The sequence below is a fragment of the Anomaloglossus baeobatrachus genome, chromosome 6 (genome assembly GCF_048569485.1).
Source record: "Anomaloglossus baeobatrachus isolate aAnoBae1 chromosome 6, aAnoBae1.hap1, whole genome shotgun sequence".
NCBI classification, from domain to species: domain Eukaryota; kingdom Metazoa; phylum Chordata; class Amphibia; order Anura; family Aromobatidae; genus Anomaloglossus; species Anomaloglossus baeobatrachus.
Genome location: NC_134358.1, coordinates 69380943 through 69399644, shown reverse-complemented (window position 1 = coordinate 69399644; position 18702 = coordinate 69380943). Strand labels below are relative to the sequence as shown.

Below are 18702 nucleotides of genomic sequence, written 5' to 3'. Positions count from 1 at the left end.
ATTGCAGTAGTAATGTGATCCAGGCACTGCTCTTGAGGGTTTTTTTTTTCATATTTGATGGGGAAAGGTGAATTTCCCCATCAAAGTTCAACTACACCAAGTCACATATATGGGCATTCAGGTCTATGAAAGCTAAATCCAATTGCACCTTTATAACTTTTATCTGTTGCTGCTTTCCTGAGAAATGTGTGTTTTAATTCATATTAAAATGAAACACTAAGTGTTCTGGGGGGACAAAGCACCTCCCAAGCCTCTGCCTCTTGAGAATGCCCAGCAGCAGCCACTTTACCTTGACTAAGAGACCTGGCACCTGACGTCACACGCAGTCAATGAGCTGTCAGTCAGGTTAAAGAGGCTGGTGCTGGGCGGGAAACAATCTTTATCATCATCAGCTTGGGAAGTGCTCTGTCAGGCATGGAGAACTTAACACCTTACTTGCATAGGAATTAAAAGGGGGATCTGCAGCAACAGATTGAAGATATAAAGGTGTCAACTGATTTACATTTCAAGGATCTGCGTGTCCAAATATGCAGTTGGGGAGTGACAAATTCCCTTTAACACTATGACCATTGGGCTGAAACTCTACGGATACCATTATAAAAGCTCATCGGGCACCAGTGGTGTTTATGTTGACGGTGTTGGTCCTGTTGTGTTGTGTCACCATGTTGTCTTCATGTTTTGTATGTTTCTATTCACCCAATGTCCTAATTGCATGTGCATGTTTGTCTCCTATCATTTGCTTTGCATGTTCCCATGAAGAAGAGGAATGCCACCATTTTGAAGAACAGGGCTCCGAGGTGGAGGCAGGTTGGTCTCGCCTTAGAGTTTTAGACATCCGTGCCTATAGTTGTATTGCACCTCCATTGATACATAGTGTGGATGGCTTTCATAGTACAGATGTAGCAGAGGCGGAATTGTAACCTTTGCCTCTTCAAATTTTCCATATGGCAAATTCAGCTCTGCTACATTTGATAGCCCCCATCTCTGGTACATCTGTAAGTAACGCCAGAATGGAAGCCTTGGGACCACCTCGTCTACCTCATTACAATCGCACATCCACACCGAGTATTTTAGTGTTTAATTAAAAATCCTTTCTTAATAGCTGGAGATAACACAATTTTCCATACTCTTAATTACTTGACTTGAGATTAAGTTATCGCATTGTAGCTCTTCGCCCCCGGCTGTGGAAAAAAAAAAAGGAATTCAATTATTTTCAATAGTTCTTTCTACTTACGACATGTTAAATTGGCACATTACAGCAATCCTTGTAGGTAGGGATTGTACGAAATCACTTATCACTTTGTAAATAGATCACACTGAGCGTCATTTCAGAAAAAGTGTGGAAACAGATAGCAGCCCCTAAGACATTGGCAGTTTACAAATAATTTAAAGTGACAGTCCACCTTTTAGCACCAGGTCTGCACTGATTATTTTCCTAATATATCATTATATTGGTAGCACCACTATTTTTCCTGATACAGAGCACCAAATCTCCTGCATAAATGTAGAAAAATTTGCTTAGCAGCACAATGCACATTGACGTTGTACCAGGCTGGTTAATCAAAAGAAGAGACGCGGATACCAGGTGGTAGGAGGAGATCCTCAGGACTCCCATATAGCGGATGCCAGGTGGTAGCAGGAGATCCTCAGGGCTCCCATACAGCGGATACTAGGTGGTAGGAGGAGATCCTCAGGGCTCCCATACAGCGGATCCCAGGTGGTAGGAGGAGATCCTCAGGACTCCCATATAGCGGATGCCAGGTGGTAGCAGGAGATCCTCAGGGCTCCCATACAGCAGATACTAGGTGGTAGGAGGAGATCCTCAGGGCTCCCATACAGCGGATCCCAGGTGGTAGGAGGAGATCCTCAGGGCTCCCATACAGCGGATCCCAGGTGGTAGGTGCAGATCCTCAGGGCTCCCATACAGCGGATGCCAGGTGGTAGGAGAAGGTCCTCAGGGCTCCCATACAGCGGATGCCAGGTGGTAGGTGCAGATCCTCAGGGCTCCCATACAGCGGATGCCAGGTGGTAGGAGAAGGTCCTCAGGGCTCCCATACAGCGGATGCCAGGTGGTAGGAGGAGATCCTCAGGACTCCCATACAGCGGATCCCAGGTGGTAGGAGAAGGTCCTCAGGGCTCCCATACAGCGGATGCCAGGTGGTAGGAGGAGATCCTCAGGACTCCCATACAGCAGATGCCAGGCGGTAGGAGGAGATCCTCAGGACTCCCATACAACAGATGCCAGGTGGTAGGAGGAGATCCTCAGGGCTCCCATACAACAGATGCCAGGCGGTAGGAGGAGATCCTCAGGACTCCCATACAACAGATGCCAGGTGGTAGGAGGAGATCCTCAGGATTCACATACAGCAGATGCCAGGTGGTAGGAGATCATCAGGGCTCCCATTCAGCGGATGCCAGGTGGTGGGAGATCATCAGGGCTCCCATACAGCGGATGCCAGGTGGTAGGAGGAGATCCTTAAGGCTCCCATTTAGCAAATGCCAGGTGGTAGGAGGAGATCTTCAGGGCTCTCATTTAGCAAATGCCAGGTGGTAGGAGGAGATCTTCAGGGCTCCCATTCAGCAGATGTCAGGTAGTAGGAGGAAATCCTCAGGCTCCCATTTAGCAGATGCCAGGTGGTAGGAGGAGATTCTCAGGGTTCCCATTCAGCGAATGCCAGGTTGTAGGAGAAGATCCTCAGGACTCCCATACAGCAGATGCCAGGCGGTAGGAGAAGATCCTCAGGGCTCCCATTCAGCGGATGCCAGGTAGTAGGAGGAGATCCTTAAGGCTCCCATTTAGCAAATGCCAGGTGGTAGGAGGAGATCTTCAGGGCTCCAATTCAGCAGATGTCAGGTAGTAGGAGGAGATTTTAAGGGCTCCCATTTAGCAAATGCCAGGTGGTAGGAGGAGATCCTCAGGGCTCCCATTTAGCAAATGCCAGGTGGTAGGAGGAGATCTTCAGGGCTCCCATTCAGCAGATGTCAGGTAGTAGGAGGAGATTTTAAGGGCTCACATTCAGCGGATGCCAGGTGGTAGGAGTAGATCCTCAGGGCTCCCATACAGCGGATGCCAGGTGGTATGAGGAGATCCTCAGGCTCCCATTTAGCAAATGCCAGGTGGTAGGAGGAGATCCTCAGGGCTCCCATTCAACGGATGTCAGGTGGTAGGAGGAGATCCTCAGGGCTCCCATTCAGCGGATGCCAGGTGGTAGGAGGAGATCCTCAGGGCTCCCATTCAGTGGATGCCAGGTGGTAGGAGGAGATCCTCAGGACTCCCATACAATGGATGCCAGGTGGTAGGAGGAGATCCTCAGGGCTCCCAATCAGCGGTAGCCAGGTGGTAGGAGGAGATCCTCAGGGTTCCCATTCAGCGAATGCCAGGTGGTAGGAGGAGATCCTCATGGTTCCCATACAGCGGATGCCAGGTGGTAGGAGGAGATCCTCAGGACTCCCATGCAACGGATGCCAGGTGGTAGGTGGAGATCCTCAGGGCTCCCAATTTAGCGGATGCCAGGTGGTAGGAGGAATTTCTCAGGACTCCCATACAGCGGATGCCAGGTGGCAGGAGGAGATCCTCAGGGCTCCCATTCAGTGAATTTCAGGTGGTAGGAGTAGATCCTCAGGGCTCCCATTCAGCGGATGCCAGGTCGTAGGAGGAGATCCTCAGGGCTCCCATTCAGCGGATGCCAGGTCGTAGGAGGAGATCCTCAGGGCTCCCATTCAGCGGATGCCAGGTGGTAGGAGATGATCAGGGCTCCCATTCAGCGGATTCCAGGTGGTAGGAGATGATCAGGGCTCCCATTCAGCGGATGCCAGGTGGTAGGAGGGAGATTCTCATGGCTTCCATTCAGCGAATTCCAGGTGGTAGGAGATGATCAGGGCTCCCATTCAGCGGATTCCAGGTGGTAGGAGATGATTAGGGCTCCCATTCAGCGGATGCCAGGTGGTAGGAGGAGATCCTAGATCCTCAGGGCTCCCATTCAGCGGATGCCAGATGGTAGGAGGAGATCCTAGATCCTCAGGGCTCCCATTCAGCGGATGCCAGATGGTAGGAGGAGATCCTCAGGGCTCCCATTCAGCGGTCATAAATTACCAATGCGACTGATGGAGCATTCATACCAACATCAATTATCTTAGTAGCTGGCTTTCTCCTTTCTCGAGTAGTGCTTTTCTAATGCGTGCGCTTTTTCCCTGCCTTGTTGCAGTGCAACAGATAAGCTGCGCATGAGCAGTGGAAGAAATGATAACACACTCGGGTGCATCTATAAAACGTAGATTCTGCCCGAGTTTGTGCAGCCAGTTACATTTCTGAAATCAAATGGACACTGGAACGCACTGAGTACAGGCGGAGAATAGGAGCATGGGTAGTATGTAGTTTGTAAAATCTTACTACAGTTATGTGACTGCTTGCTCTATGCTGCCCCCAGAAAAGAAATATCTGCAAGAGAGGATTGAGTACAAGGATCTGATTTAAAGGGGTTGTCCATTATTTTAAAAGGTAAACTTAATAGGCCCAGAGTGGTGTAAGAAATAAAAAAAAAAAAATTCTATACTCACACTCACCTACACTATCAAGTGTACTGCTCCTCTGCCTGGCTTCATCTTCAGTTGGGTTCTGCTGATCGTCTGCAGTCTCCACATTAAGTCTGAACAGGAAGAACAAATGTTTCTTCTTTTTTAGCCACCACTAGAGGGAGCTGAGGAGTTTACTGCATACTATCTTAAGCTCCCTCTAGTGGTGACTGAAGACAGAGTTTTCTCACTTTCTGCAATCTTGCTCCAGAACACTTAAGGAATTTGACTTCTCTTCTGAGTGGTGTGCACCTCTGTGGGGTGTGCCAGAAATGCTACTCTAGTTAAGTATAGTAGCATTTGGGCCACACAACACATCAACACTTTTTAAAGGGAATCTATCAGGTGATTTTGTAGTACAATACTAATGTCATTTTTAAATAGGGCTTAAGGAGACCTTTCAAGATCAGTAACTTTTATAGCTCTACCTTATCCTGTTATCTTTCTGTAAGCTCAGTAGAATTCAGAGTCTAGTGCAGACTAGTCAAGTGTATGTAAATACAATTTGCATATTTACATCTCCCAGTGCATTCACTATCACTGCTGAGAGCTGAGAGGGAATATGGTTGGGCACAGCAGTGCAAATTCCATTCAGATGTACTATCAATGATGCCAGCACTGAGAGATGGAAGGGAGGAGCAGGGCATATGCAGTTTGTATCTTCATATGCTTGACTAGTCACTAAGTCCCACTGAATTCTACTGAGCTTACAACAAGATAACAGGATAACATAGAGCAATACAACTTACTGATCCTGAAAGGTCTCCTTAAGCCCTAGTTAAATATACCATTAGTATTGTACTAGAAAATCATCTGACAGATTCCCTTTAATGAACGGGAAAGGCAGGCACGGCCACACTATATCCCAACTCATACTCAGTTTCATTTTGGCAGAGTGGATACCAACAGTTCTGAAAATGCCAAAAGTCGCAAAATTTTTATGTTCAACTCTGCATTGAGCAAAACAATTTGTGACATTTCAAAGCTTTTATGGTTTTTGATAAATCATATATTATATTAAGAAGTAAATCAGCCAAAAGGTGTTCTAGGATGGACAGTCACGGTAAAAGAAATCTCTCCAAAATTATCCTAACTACCTTCTTGGCTGTGATCTCTGCCGGCTCAGAACAGTGACGGACCGCTCCTGCCGGTGATTCTGCAGCTTCATTTGAGCTCCTATCCACAGAGCAGCTCTTTCTCTTGCACTCTGCTTTGTGGACGGGATTTCACTACCAATGTCACACTGATTGACAGCTGTCTCTCTGCAGTTAGGAAGTGGGAAGTCGGCTGCCAGTCAACATGACGTCGGCAGTGACACTCCACCGACAAAGCAGAGTGGAAGAAAAGCTGTTCTGTCGATGTTATGTCACTGGAAGCTGCCGAATATCCAGCAGGAGCAGTGTGTGACCATTCTGAGCTGGGAGATTTCGGCACCAGGCAGAACAAACAGGTAGTGTCATGACGTGGACTAGGGGAGAGTCCGTCGTGAGCCGAAACACACAATGACAAGGGTTACACCATGACAAACAAGGAGTACGGGGATACTTTAACAACAGTGAGCCCTAGGACTAGTGAGAGGGAAGATGGACACCTCCTCTACTTACCTTCCACCACCCTGCACTCCTAGCCAGTCCCCTATACAGGTTCCTCACTTGTTGTCAAGCAGGAACCTGAAGCCCTGAGAAGTCCCTGGCTAAGGATTGGGCAAGTGAAGGATGCTAGCATCACTGCTACACTGAAACAGCACACCAGGAAAGGAAGACAGCCAGGGAGGAACACAACAACAGATTGCTGCAGTCAGCACCAAAGCTGCAGCCACCACAGCCACGTCCACAGAGGGTACAGCAGCTCCTTCCACCTCTAGGACCAGCATCCAAATGGCACAGAGAATAACCAGCACCCTCTGCTGGTAGCAGAGGGTATACAAAGAGACTGTGAGTGGTCCCAAACCGGAAACCCCTGACCAGGAGTCAGAAGCTGCTGGAAAGCAAACTGACATTAACCCTATCACTACAAAAGGAAAGGAAACATGTTTAATATCGAGAGTCAAGAATGGAAATGACTCTCTAGTCCTGGATCTGTCGTAAGTCTCATATAGCAGATAGACGACCATGACAGTTAGTTAGCAATTACCTTCCTATACGTTCTTAGGCCCATAAGGAAAACTAAGCAAAGTCCCGAATAACCCCTTCACTTACATGTAATTGGGGCTAAAATAATTTTTGCAATGCAGTTTCATTGAATATTTTGCACCATTTGCCTTCTATAGCCTCTGTGCCAATTGCTGGCTGCAGAGTGAGTTAACTGAGAATCCATCAGTCAGCCCGCTCTGACAGGCAGTTTGGACATTTTTTATGTCTTTTTCTGATCTCCTTAACAGCTGATTTATGACTACAGATCACATCTAAGGCGGGCTTTGCACACTACGACATCGCAGGTGCGATGTCGGTGGGGTCAAATCGAAAGTGACGCACATCCGGCGTCACTTGCAATGTCGTAGTGTGTAAATCCTAGATGATACGATGAACGAGCGCAAAATCGTCGTCATCGTATCATCGCTGCAGCCTCCGACATTTCCATAATGCCGGGGGAGCGACAGGTACGATGTAGTTCCTCGTTCCTGCGGCCGCACACATCGCTGTGTGTGAAGCCGCAGGAGCGAGGAACTTCATCTTACCTGCCTCCCGGCTGCAATGAGAAGGACGGAGGTGGGCGGGATGTTTACATCCTGCTCATCTCCGCCCCTCCACTTCAATTGGCCGCCTGCCGTGTGACGTCACTGTGACGCCGCACGACCCGCCCCCTAAGGAAGGAGGCGGGTCGCCGGCCAGAGGGACGTCGCACGGCAGGTATGTGCGTGTAAAGCTGCCGTAGCGATAATAATCGCTACGGCAGCTTTCACTAGATATCGCACGTGCGACGGGGGCGGGACTATCGCTGCAGCATCGGTAACACATTGTTACCGATGTTGCAACGTGCAAAGCCCGCCTAAGTTGAATGTGCAGAGAAACAAAAAGCTTGTAAAAGCCAAACGGTGAAAATGTTGAAAAAGAAGCAATTGTAAAATGGAATTTTAGCTCCAATACATTGATTGAAGAAAAAAAAAAGTTTAAAAGCCCCTTCAATTTCTAGGACGGGTTCCTTCCCGTATTAGTAGCCCCCATCAGAGCGCTCGTCCTCCCTGACTTTCCTGCCTCACATTCTGCCTGCTCTTAAAATGTAAATGTCACTCCAAAAACTGTTTTGATCTGCCATGAGGACAAGACAGAAGGTCTGATCAGTGGCCGAAACGTCCACCGATAGCTCATATGAAAGAACAAATAGAGCGGAGGGGCCTGAGAAAGTCTATGGAGTCTGTCTTCCATGTTGGTGGACAGCATTGCTGATAATTTATATTAGCAATTAAAGAGGTTTTCAGTAGCCGAATAATTATCAATCAATCTTCCGTTCCTATGACATGACACATATTTTTAGAAATGCCAAAGGTTTGTCATTCCAAAAACACAATTTAAACACAACGCATTTTGGGCACATTTAGGGGACTCAGCCTCTAGAAAAATTATCACACCCGTTACAACACATCTTTCCTCCGTTATCTAACACTCTTTTTCCCCATATTCTAAATAGGATGTTTGGTGCACCCTTGATGTGTCCAAGCAGCTTCATTCCGCCCCCTGAATTTGAATATCCCCTCCCTCACCTCTCGTGATTGACAGATTTGCCTAAATCCAACTCCATCTTAGGAGAAAGCTTACTGACTGTTGAGGTTCCTAGATCGGAGCCTAGGTTGACAACCGTCCAGGAATTCCAGGACAGTCTGTAAAAATATGGCCCTGTCCGTAAAAATTTTTGAAGGCGTCCGTCATTTTTTTTGAAGGGTGAAGAAACGTAAACAGAATATTTTGACTCTAATTGTGCCTGTGTTCACTGACTGTTGGAGTTCCTAAATAGAAACCTGGGTTGCCAACAGTCCAGAAATTCCAGGACAGCTAGTAAAAATAGGACCCTGTCCCACATTTTTTTTTTAGTGTCCGCCATTTTTTTGAAGGTGAAGAAACTTAAACAGATTATTTTAACTTTTATTATGCATACGCTCACTGACTGTTGGAGTTCCTTAATCAGAGACTGGGTTGCCCACCGTCCACAAATTTCAGGACAGGCCGTTAAAATAGGGCCCTGTCCCAAAAATAGATTTTTAAGCGTCAGTTATTTTTTGAAGGTGAAGAAAGTTAAACAGATTATTTTGACACTAATTGTGCCTGCACTCCCTGACTGTTGGAGTTCCTTAATCAGAGCCTGGGTTGCCCACCATCAAGAAATTCCAGGACAGTCTGTATAAATATGACCCTGTCCCGAAAAAAAAAAATTTAAAGCATCCATCAATTTTTGAAGGTGAAGAAACTTAAACAGAATATTTTGATTGTAATTATCATCATTTTACATTTTACAGGGAATATAAGCAAAAGGCTCCGTAACACCATACAAATGGTAATGTAGGTATGGATTCTGCCAAATCCCCACATATAGCACACACTTAACACCATGGTATATGAAAGAGAACATAGAGTTTTTAAAGTGCAAATTGGTACAAAAAGTTTATTAAGACACAAGGTGAACATCCGTTAACAATAAAAACATATTAAAATGACAGAACCAGGCTCCTCGTATACATCTCTGGGGATTCACGATGCACATTATATGTTATAGGGGATATAAAATGAGACAATATCAGCATATAATAACTCCATATTGGAGTATACCCATCAGTGGATGAAACCTCAAAAAAAACGCCCAACGTACGTTTCGATATATTGGTGTTAAATCTTCATCAGGGAAGAGGCGCCTGATGATTTAAGATTTAACACCAATATATCGAAACGTACGTTGGGCATTTTTTCTGAGGATTTCATCTAGTGACCGGCCTTTATTTCCAGCCTGACCATCGCTGTTGGTATATATCTCATCCTCATTACTATCTATTTGTATTCCATAATCCTTCTTATGGGATTTTGTGATGCCATGTTCACTATGGGTATACTCTAATATGGAGTTGTTATATGCTGATATTGTCTCATTTTATATCCCCTATAAAATGTAATGTGCATCGTGATTCCCCAGTGATGTATACAAGGGGCCTGGTCCTGACATTTTAATATGTTTTTATTGTTAACGGATGTTCACCTTGTGTCTTAATAAACTTTTTGTACCAATTTGCACTTTAAAAACTCTATGTCCAACAAAAATAAAGTCAAGTTGACAGCTCAGTTCTGAGCGTGCCACACGCAGCCTGTCCTCTCTCCTGTGGCTACTCTACTAAACATAGGCACTCCGGCATTGCCAATCAGCAGAGTAGGAAGCGCTGGGGATCCAAATTCAGAAGACAGAGCGGCACATTGAAGCTACTTGGCCACGCAAAGGGAGCACCGAGCACCATACTTAGCATATGGCACTCCCTTTAAATGTGACTGACTTTGTAAGCCTATTGTGCCCGTATTAACACGCCAACATCAACACAAAACTGTTTCCATCACGTGTGGAGTTTCTTTTAGTTAGGTTCCACCTGTTTTCTTAAATAATAAACACCAAAATCACAACCAATGTTTGGGAAAATAACCAACTAGATATAAATCACCAACAAAATATGCAGTTGCATATAAAAACTATTTTTATTGAATATAAAAAATTATTAAAATACAAACATTAACAGGATGTCTCCAGCAACAGACCCCTCCAAGGGTAATAAGTATACAATTAATTTATGTTGGGAACACCAAGTCACAAAATCATTCAAAAAAAACCTGTATAGAATAAATAATAACAACAACCAATAATAATGGGAATAGTACCAAAATATATGTACAAATATAAATTACAAAATAGCAACACAAGTGTGCAGTTATAAAAATGTCAACGGTTACAATTAACCATAAAATACCATTATCACAACCATATACTTACAGGGGAACAATAGACAAGGTAAGTGGCGTACCACACCCTCTCCAACGCACGTTTCGCACTTATTTTGAATGATTTTGTGACTTGGTGTTCCCAACATTAATTATATACTTATTACCCTTGGAGGGGTCTGTTGCTGGAGACATCCTGTTAATGTTTGTATTTTAATAACTTTTTATAGTCAATAAAAATTGTTTTTATATGCAACTGCATATTTTCTTGCGGTTTTCTTAAATGTTACCTTCGACTTTTTTTCACGTTGACTGCATCATCTCCTTCCAGCAATCCATGCTTCAGTTTTCATCCTTGAACTGGATATTTTGTATTTTTGCATATTCTCTTTCGAACTTCTTGGAAGCACTTAGTTTACGTCACCCTTTTCCTTCGTTTGTAGCGTTGTCCATGTCATCGTTGTGTTATGGGTTCTGTTAATGTATCTGTCTTTTTATGTTGTATTTACTAAAACTGTTACGTCAAGACTAGACTCAGTTCTAATCGATTCGCATGGCCTGGTCCATTGGTTATGACGGTAATTAATCTGTAGCTGCTGGACAGGAGATGTAAAAACTGCTTCTTACCTGATGACATCCTCAGCTCTTTTGATCGGCGGCCTGGTGCAATGTCTCCCTTACGGTGTGATCCACATGTGATGCTGATCCAGGCCGCCTAATCAACAGCAGAGCCGTGGATGTCGTCAGGTAAGAGGTGGTTCTCGGCTCCTGTCCTACAATAAGAAATTACTAAAGTGGCCATTGGACTGGACCATGAAAATTTGTGCAAACTCTAATAAAAGGGAATCTGTCAGCAGGTTTTTGCTAATTACATAAGTATGGTCCTTGTTAAGCCAAAAAACAACTGGATACAGATGCCATGGAAAAATGACCGCCACTGTGTGCTGTGTATGTCTATAGTGCTATACATTAATACTTGTTTGTTTTTTTTATATGATAAAGATTATGAGGAAAAGCTGCATAGTCCACCTGTAAATGGGAGAAAAGGCAAGTTACTGCTGTAGATTAGAAAACTGAGGTTGTGGTGGACTCATTCCTTCCACTTCAATGGGAAGTATCCAGATACAATGATAAGATTTCAGGAAAAAGCATGGGGAGGTAAACTGGGGAAATAATAAAAAAAAAAATAAAAAAAAAGATTTAAAATAAATAAAAATTAAAAAAATTATATAATTTTATATATATATATATATATATATATATATATATACATATATATATATATATATATATATATATATATATATATATATAAAATAGTATTTTTTATTTTATTATATATATATAATTCCTTTTAATTCCTGTTCATTTCAGGCTTAGGAGCCAATGAGTGTACTAGATGACTACCGCTGATTAGGACCAACCACTGGACTCCTAAGCAGAGCATAAGCAGAGATTTAATCAATAATGAATTAAGAATTAATGAATTAATAAGTTACACTTTATCTTCTCCCACATAACTATATATTTATCTGTGCATCTCTTCCCATGGTGCCAGTAGTTCAATGCCCTAGTTTAGTTTATATTTCATTGGTTGATATTACAAGTAGATCTCAAATTATTCAATCATTGTATCTAATGCTTCCCACCGTACTTTTCCCTGCAATGTAGCATGTGTGTTCTTCATGGTTTGTTGTTATATGTCTTAAAGTACTTACACTGAAGTCATGTGAATTTTCTGCCGTCTTGTAACATATTGAGGTCAAGGAGGAGGGTTCTGCACTTAGGGAATCCCTATAATAACCACAACTACTTAAAGCGCACCAACATCCAGGATTTTTATGTAGATACTAAAGCCAGTGCTATACTGGTGCTATCATGCTGATTCTATACATACCTTTAGTTGTGAGATCGGATGTATAGTTTCTGAAACATAGGCAAGTAAAGTTTGTGAAATGCACTGTCATTTGATTGATAGCAGCAACAGAATATCCAATATGTGGGTCAGGTTTTGTTAGTTATTCCCACCCCTGTGTGCCTGTCCTTCCTCCCCTGTCTCTGTTATTACAGGGGGGGGGGGGAGGATGGAGGAAGGACAGGCAGCAGACAGGAGCGGGAATAACTAGCAAAACCCGACCACCTATTAGATATTCTGTGGCTGCTATCAATCAAGTAACTGTATCTCACAAACTTTACTTGCCTGTATTTCAGAAACTACATCTGATCTCACAACTAAAGGTACAGTGCCTTGCGAAAGTATTCGGCCCCCTTGAATTTGTCAACCTTTTACCACATTTAAGGCTTCAAACATAAAGATAAAAAAATTTAAATTAATGGTGAAGAATCAACAACAAGTGGGACACAATTGTGAAGTTGAACGAAATTTTTTGCTTATTTTAAACCTTTTTTAAAAATAATAAACTGAAAATTGGGGCGTGCAATATTATTCGTCCCCTTTACCTTCAGTGCAGCAAACTCACTCCAGAAGTTCATTGAGGATCTCTGAATGATCCAATGTTGTCCTAAATGACTGATGATGATAAATATAAGCCACCTGTGTGTACTCAAGTCTCCGTATAAATGCACCTGCTCTGTGATAGTCTCAGTGTTCTGTTTAAAGCGCAGAGAACAATATGAAGAGCAAGGAACACAGCAGGCAGGTCCGTGATACTGTTGTGGAGAAGTTTAAAGCCGGATTTGGTTACAAAAATATTCCCAACACTTTAAACATCCCAAGAAGCACTGTGCAAGTGATCATATTGAAATGGAAGGAGTATCATACCTCTGCAAATCTACCAAGACCTGGCCGTCCATCCAAACTTTCATGTCAAACAAAGAGAAAACTGATCTGAGATGCAGCCAAGAGGCCCATGATCACTCTGTATGAACTGCAGAGATCTACAGCTGAGGTGGGAGAGTCTGTCCATAGGACAACAATCAGTCGTACATTGCACAAATCTGGCCTTTATAGAAGAGTGGCAACAAGAAAGCCATTTCTCAAAGATATCCATAAAAAGTGTCATTTAAAGTTTGCCACAAGCCACCTGGGAGACACCAACCATGTGGAAGAAGGTGCTTTGGTCAGATGAAACCAAAATCGAACTTTTTGGGAACAATGCCAAATGATATGTTTGGCGTAAAAGCAACACAGCTCATCATTCTGAACACAGCATCCCCACTGTCAAACATGATGGTGGCAGCAGCATGGTTTGGGCCTGCTTTTCTTCAGCAGGGACAGGGAAGATGGTTAAAATTGATGGGAAGATGGATGGAGCCAAATACAGGACCATTCTTGAAGAAAACCTGTTGGAGTCTGCAAAAGACCTGAGAAGGGATGGAGATTTTACTTCCAACAAGACAATTCTCCCAAACATAAAGCAAAATCTACAATGGAATGGTTCACAAATAAACGTATCCAGGTGTTAGAATCGCCAAGTCACAGTCCAGACCTGAATCCAATCGAGAATCTGTGGAAAGAGCTGAAAACTGCTGTTCACAAACGCCTCCATCCAACCTCACTCAGCTTCAGCTGTTTGTAAAGGAAGAATGGGCAAGAATTTCAGTCTCTCGATGTGCAAAACTGATAGTCACATACCCCAAGTGACTGCAGCTGTAATCGCAGCAAAAGGTGGCGCTACAAAGTATTAACTTAAAGGGAACTAATAATATTGCACGCCGCAATTTTCAGTTTATTATTTTTTTAAAAATGTTTACAATAAACAATAAATTTCCTTCACCTTCAGAATTGTGTCCCACTTGTTGTTGATTCTTCACCAGAACATTAAAACATTTTTATCTTTATGTTTGAAGCCTGAAATGTGGGAAAAGGTTGACAAATTCAAGGGGGACGAATACTTTCGCAAGGCACTGTATGTATAGAATCAGCATGATAAACAGCATGATAGCGCCAGTTTAGCACTGGCTTTAGTTTATATATGAAAATGCTGGTGGTTGGTCCGCTTTAAGAAAAATGGCTTGGCTTTGTGGAAACCAGCCTCACATAGTAGATGATCACCTGTTTGTAAAATTTAAGGACAGATTTATCGGCGAACCAGACCGACACCAATCGCCAGATGCTGGTTGCACAGGAATTTTCTTCTTCATATCCTTAGATTGCAAATTTGTTATGATCCCTTCAAGTTCTCTTCAAGTGCAGACCTCGTTTTAGGGTATCAGACATCCCGCCATGGACTTTTGTTAATTAGACATGGTCAAGATTGTTTTCCAGCCTATGAATGCTAGAATAATATGCTTCTATTTAATGACATGAAATCTTTCTGAAAAGAAATTAACCATGGAGAGGGGAATTTATCAAATCCTTTTTGGCGGTTTTCCAGTGTGGAAAAGTCACAAATTTGGAAGCACGCCATAGCATTGCTAAAAAATTAGATTTTATTTATCTTTCCATTTAAGAAAAGTAGTCAGAGTTAGGCTGAGTTCACATGTCCAGTAATCATCCGTCAGCACGGATCCATCAGAGATAGGCTGAGTTCACATGTCCATTAATCATCCGTCAGCACGGATCCATCAGAGATAGGCTGAGTTCACATGTCCAGTAATCATCTGTCAGCACGGATCCATCAGAGATAGGCTGAGTTCACATGTCCATTAATCATCCGTCAGCACGGATCCATCAGAGATAGGCTGAGTTCACATGTCCAGTAATCATCCGTCAGCACGGATCCATCAGAGATAGGCTGAGTTCACATGTCCAGTAATCATCCGTCAGCACGGATCCATCAGAGATAGGCTGAGTTCACATGTCCAGTAATCATCCGTCAGCACGGATCCATCAGAGATAGGCTGAGTTCACATGTCCAGTAATCATTAGCACGGATCCGTCAGTGTTAGGCTGAGTTCACATGTCCAGTAATCATCCGTCAGCACGGATCCATCAGAGATAGGCTGAGTTTACATGTCCAGTTATCATCCGTCAGCACGGATCCATCAGAGATAGGTTGAGTTCACATGTCCAGTAATCATCCGTCAGCACGGATCCATCAGAGATAGGTTGAGTTCACATGTCCAGTAATCATCCGTCAGCACGGATCCATCAGAGATAGGCTGAGTTCACATGTCCAGTAATCATTAGCACGGATCCGTCAGTGTTAGGCTGAGTTCACATGTCCAGTAATCATCCGTCAGCACGGATCCATCAGAGATAGGCTGAGTTCACATGTCCAGTAATCATTAGCACGGATCCGTCAGTGTTAGGCTGAGTTCACATGTCCAGTAATCATCCGTCAGCACGGATCCATCAGAGATAGGCTGAGTTCACATGTCCAGTAATCATCCGTTAGCACGGATCCATCAGAGATAGGCTGAGTTCACATGTCCAGTAATCATTAGCACGGATCCGTCAGTGTTAGGCTGAGTTCACATGTCCAGTAATCATCCGTCAGCACGGATCCATCAGAGATAGGCTGAGTTCACATGTCCAGTAATCATCCGTCAGCACGGATCCATCAGAGATAGGCTGAGTTCACATGTCCAGTAATCATTAGCACGGATCCGTCAGTGTTAGGCTGAGTTCACATGTCCAGTAATCATCCGTCAGCACGGATCCATCAGAGATAGGCTGAGTTCACATGTCCAGTAATCATTAGCACGGATCCGTCAGTGTTAGGCTGAGTTCACATGTCCAGTAATCATCCGTCAGCACGGATCCATCAGAGATAGGCTGAGTTCACATGTCCAGTAATCATCCGTCAGCACGGATCCATCAGAGATCTGTTGACAAAAAAGCTCTGCAAACACAACTTTTTTGTCCGTTGTTAAATTACTGATGTTGGTCGGATATGTTTTTAAACATGAGTCTATGGAAGACGGATCCATTAGTGGATTGCTATTTAGTAATCCGTTATTCTTGCACTTGTAACAGATCATTTTTTTTCTTACCATATCCATTATAAATGATAGATCAATATCAATCCGTTAACGGATCCGTCCTCCATAGACTTCCAAAGTAAAAAAAAAAAAAAAACAGATCCGGCAGAAATAAGGTTCCCAACGGATCTCTGCAGGATCCGTTCTAACGGATGATTACAGCACATGTGAACTTAGCCTTAGGTGGTAAATGGTGCGGCTACCATTGGTCCAATAATTCATGTCATAATTTTAGCCTGAATTCACAGCATTTCTATGCCTGCTTTGTAGATTTAAAGGGGATCTGTCGGCGATATTTTTGCTACCTCATCTGACAGCAGCAAGATGTAGGCAAAGAGATCCTGCATCCAATGATGTATCACTTAGGTTACTGTGTGCAGCTGTTCTGAGTTTTTAGATTTAGCAATGCAGCAGAGCTGAGGTAGCTGCCTCCACCCACACCAGGCTCTCCATGTACAAAGTCTATAAAAAGTGAGCAGGGGGCATAGCAGACTAGCTGACCTCTAACTGCCTGGCAATGATAATCTCTTGAAGCTAAAACAAATATTGTAGGTAAACAACAGCGCACTGTGTGATAAGGAACACATGGCTGAAATCTGTGTTAACTCCTACAGCATGCTGCTCTCAGATCGCATAGCAAAAAGCTGCTGACAGATTCCCTTTAAAATGATAAAGGATTTTGTTTTTAATGTCTAGCTTCATTTTAAGGGGTTGTCTGGCCTTAGGAAACAAGTCTGCAGTCATTTTATGTGACTGCAGAGTTATGAAACCCTTACAGTGCTGTCAGGATTCTCCAGTGCTGAAGATGCGATTTTTTTTTTTTTATACTTCCAGCCACATTCCGACTAGATTTGTCCGGCTTTGCTCAATTCATTTGCACTGAGAGAGACCGTGCACGTCTAGTTGGCATGTGATCACAATTATGCAAATCACATACTTGCGGTCACACGTCCGCTGCTTCTGGTGCCGACCGACCCCGGAGAATCCTAACAGCGCACAGCTTCAACAAGCAGGGGTTGCCCATAATGTAATGTGGGTGCATTATTTCAAGCAGCTCCCCCCTGAATGTAGAGGGGCAGCTGATGTATAATGTGTCCATCCATGGACATTCACTGTCTCCAGTTTGAAGAAAGGAAATGCCATTTCACTTTTTGTTGTTACGAAGAAAAAATAGACTAGAAAGGATTTTCCAGGTCTTCAATATCAGATTGAAGGGGGTCCAGCACCCATCCCCCCACCTCACTGATCATCCTAAGGATACTTATAGGTCATGGAAACCCTTTTAAAATTTTAGATCACAGAATTGATAAATAATAACTTATAAAATTCTTGGTAATTATAGCTTAAACAAATAGGACATTTCTACTGACAGTGTAACTGATTGCTTGGATATTTCCTGTAAGAAAAATATATTTTTATAGTATTTTTAATGCAAATATTCTACACAACAAAGCTGATTTTTTTCTTCTAATTTTTAGCTGTAATCCAGTTTTATCACTACCCTTCTAGCAACATCTATAGATAATATAACTCCTAGTTTTGGCCTTCTTATCAACTTTTTTTTCTGTTTTTAGTAAATATTGAATTTTCCATAGTATTCTGTGAAATTTTAAATTCCTTCATCCCATGATTCAAAACTTCTCCCTCGTAAAGGTTTTGTAATGCCCTCAACCTTTTCTCTTTCTACTCTTTAATATCCTATTATTTCTCCACCTCCAAGATAAGAATACTTTCTTGCCCCCCCAACCTGAAAATTTAGGGGAAAAAAATGTGAATGTGACAGTCTTTTCAGCCAACTTTTTTTTTTTTATTAAATAGTACTACTCAGCCACCAGGAGAGGGCACCAGAGAGCTTTGTAATCGCTGATCAGCGCGATGAGTGACAGAACACGGCTCTTATGACATTATTCTTCATGTAGAGATGAGCAAATTTTTCCTGTAATTCGTACTACATGGAGCCGATTTTCCAAACAATTTATGATCAACCAAACGTACATTTGGCAAATTTATTTGTAATATTTAAGTTTGTCTTTTTTTCAATTATATTCGGCAATATTCAGGCAACAATAATAACTATAAACACAAAAACACATAAAACAATAAATAACCTATAATAATAACAATACAAAAACATAAAACAATAAATAACCATATTCTATAATGATAACAATAACACAACATAAAACAATACATAATAATCTATAATAGCTACAACATTACATGATTCTATAAAACTAACAATAATACAACAGGCAAAGCATTTTGCTAAATTTGTTCTCCTCTAAGGTTATGTATTGTAATTGATGAGGGTACGTAGCCAAATACTATTGCTGTGGGC

The 18702-nt window shown here is 42.8% G+C and overlaps 1 protein-coding gene across 50 annotated transcripts in view; it reads left to right on the top strand.

Annotated features, from left to right (window-relative positions):
- Positions 1 to 18702, top strand: part of RIMS2 (regulating synaptic membrane exocytosis 2) — a 990720-nt gene that overhangs the window by 787925 nt on the left and 184093 nt on the right. Inside the window, exons 29-30 of one of the 50 annotated variants that reach the window (XM_075353016.1) lie at positions 760 to 807; positions 11481 to 11525. The exons of the other annotated variants lie outside the window; for them this stretch is intronic. Coding sequence (XP_075209131.1) covers positions 760 to 807; positions 11481 to 11525 — 93 coding nt within the window. The remainder of the gene's footprint in view (positions 1 to 759; positions 808 to 11480; positions 11526 to 18702) is intronic. 50 annotated transcript variants of the gene reach the window in all.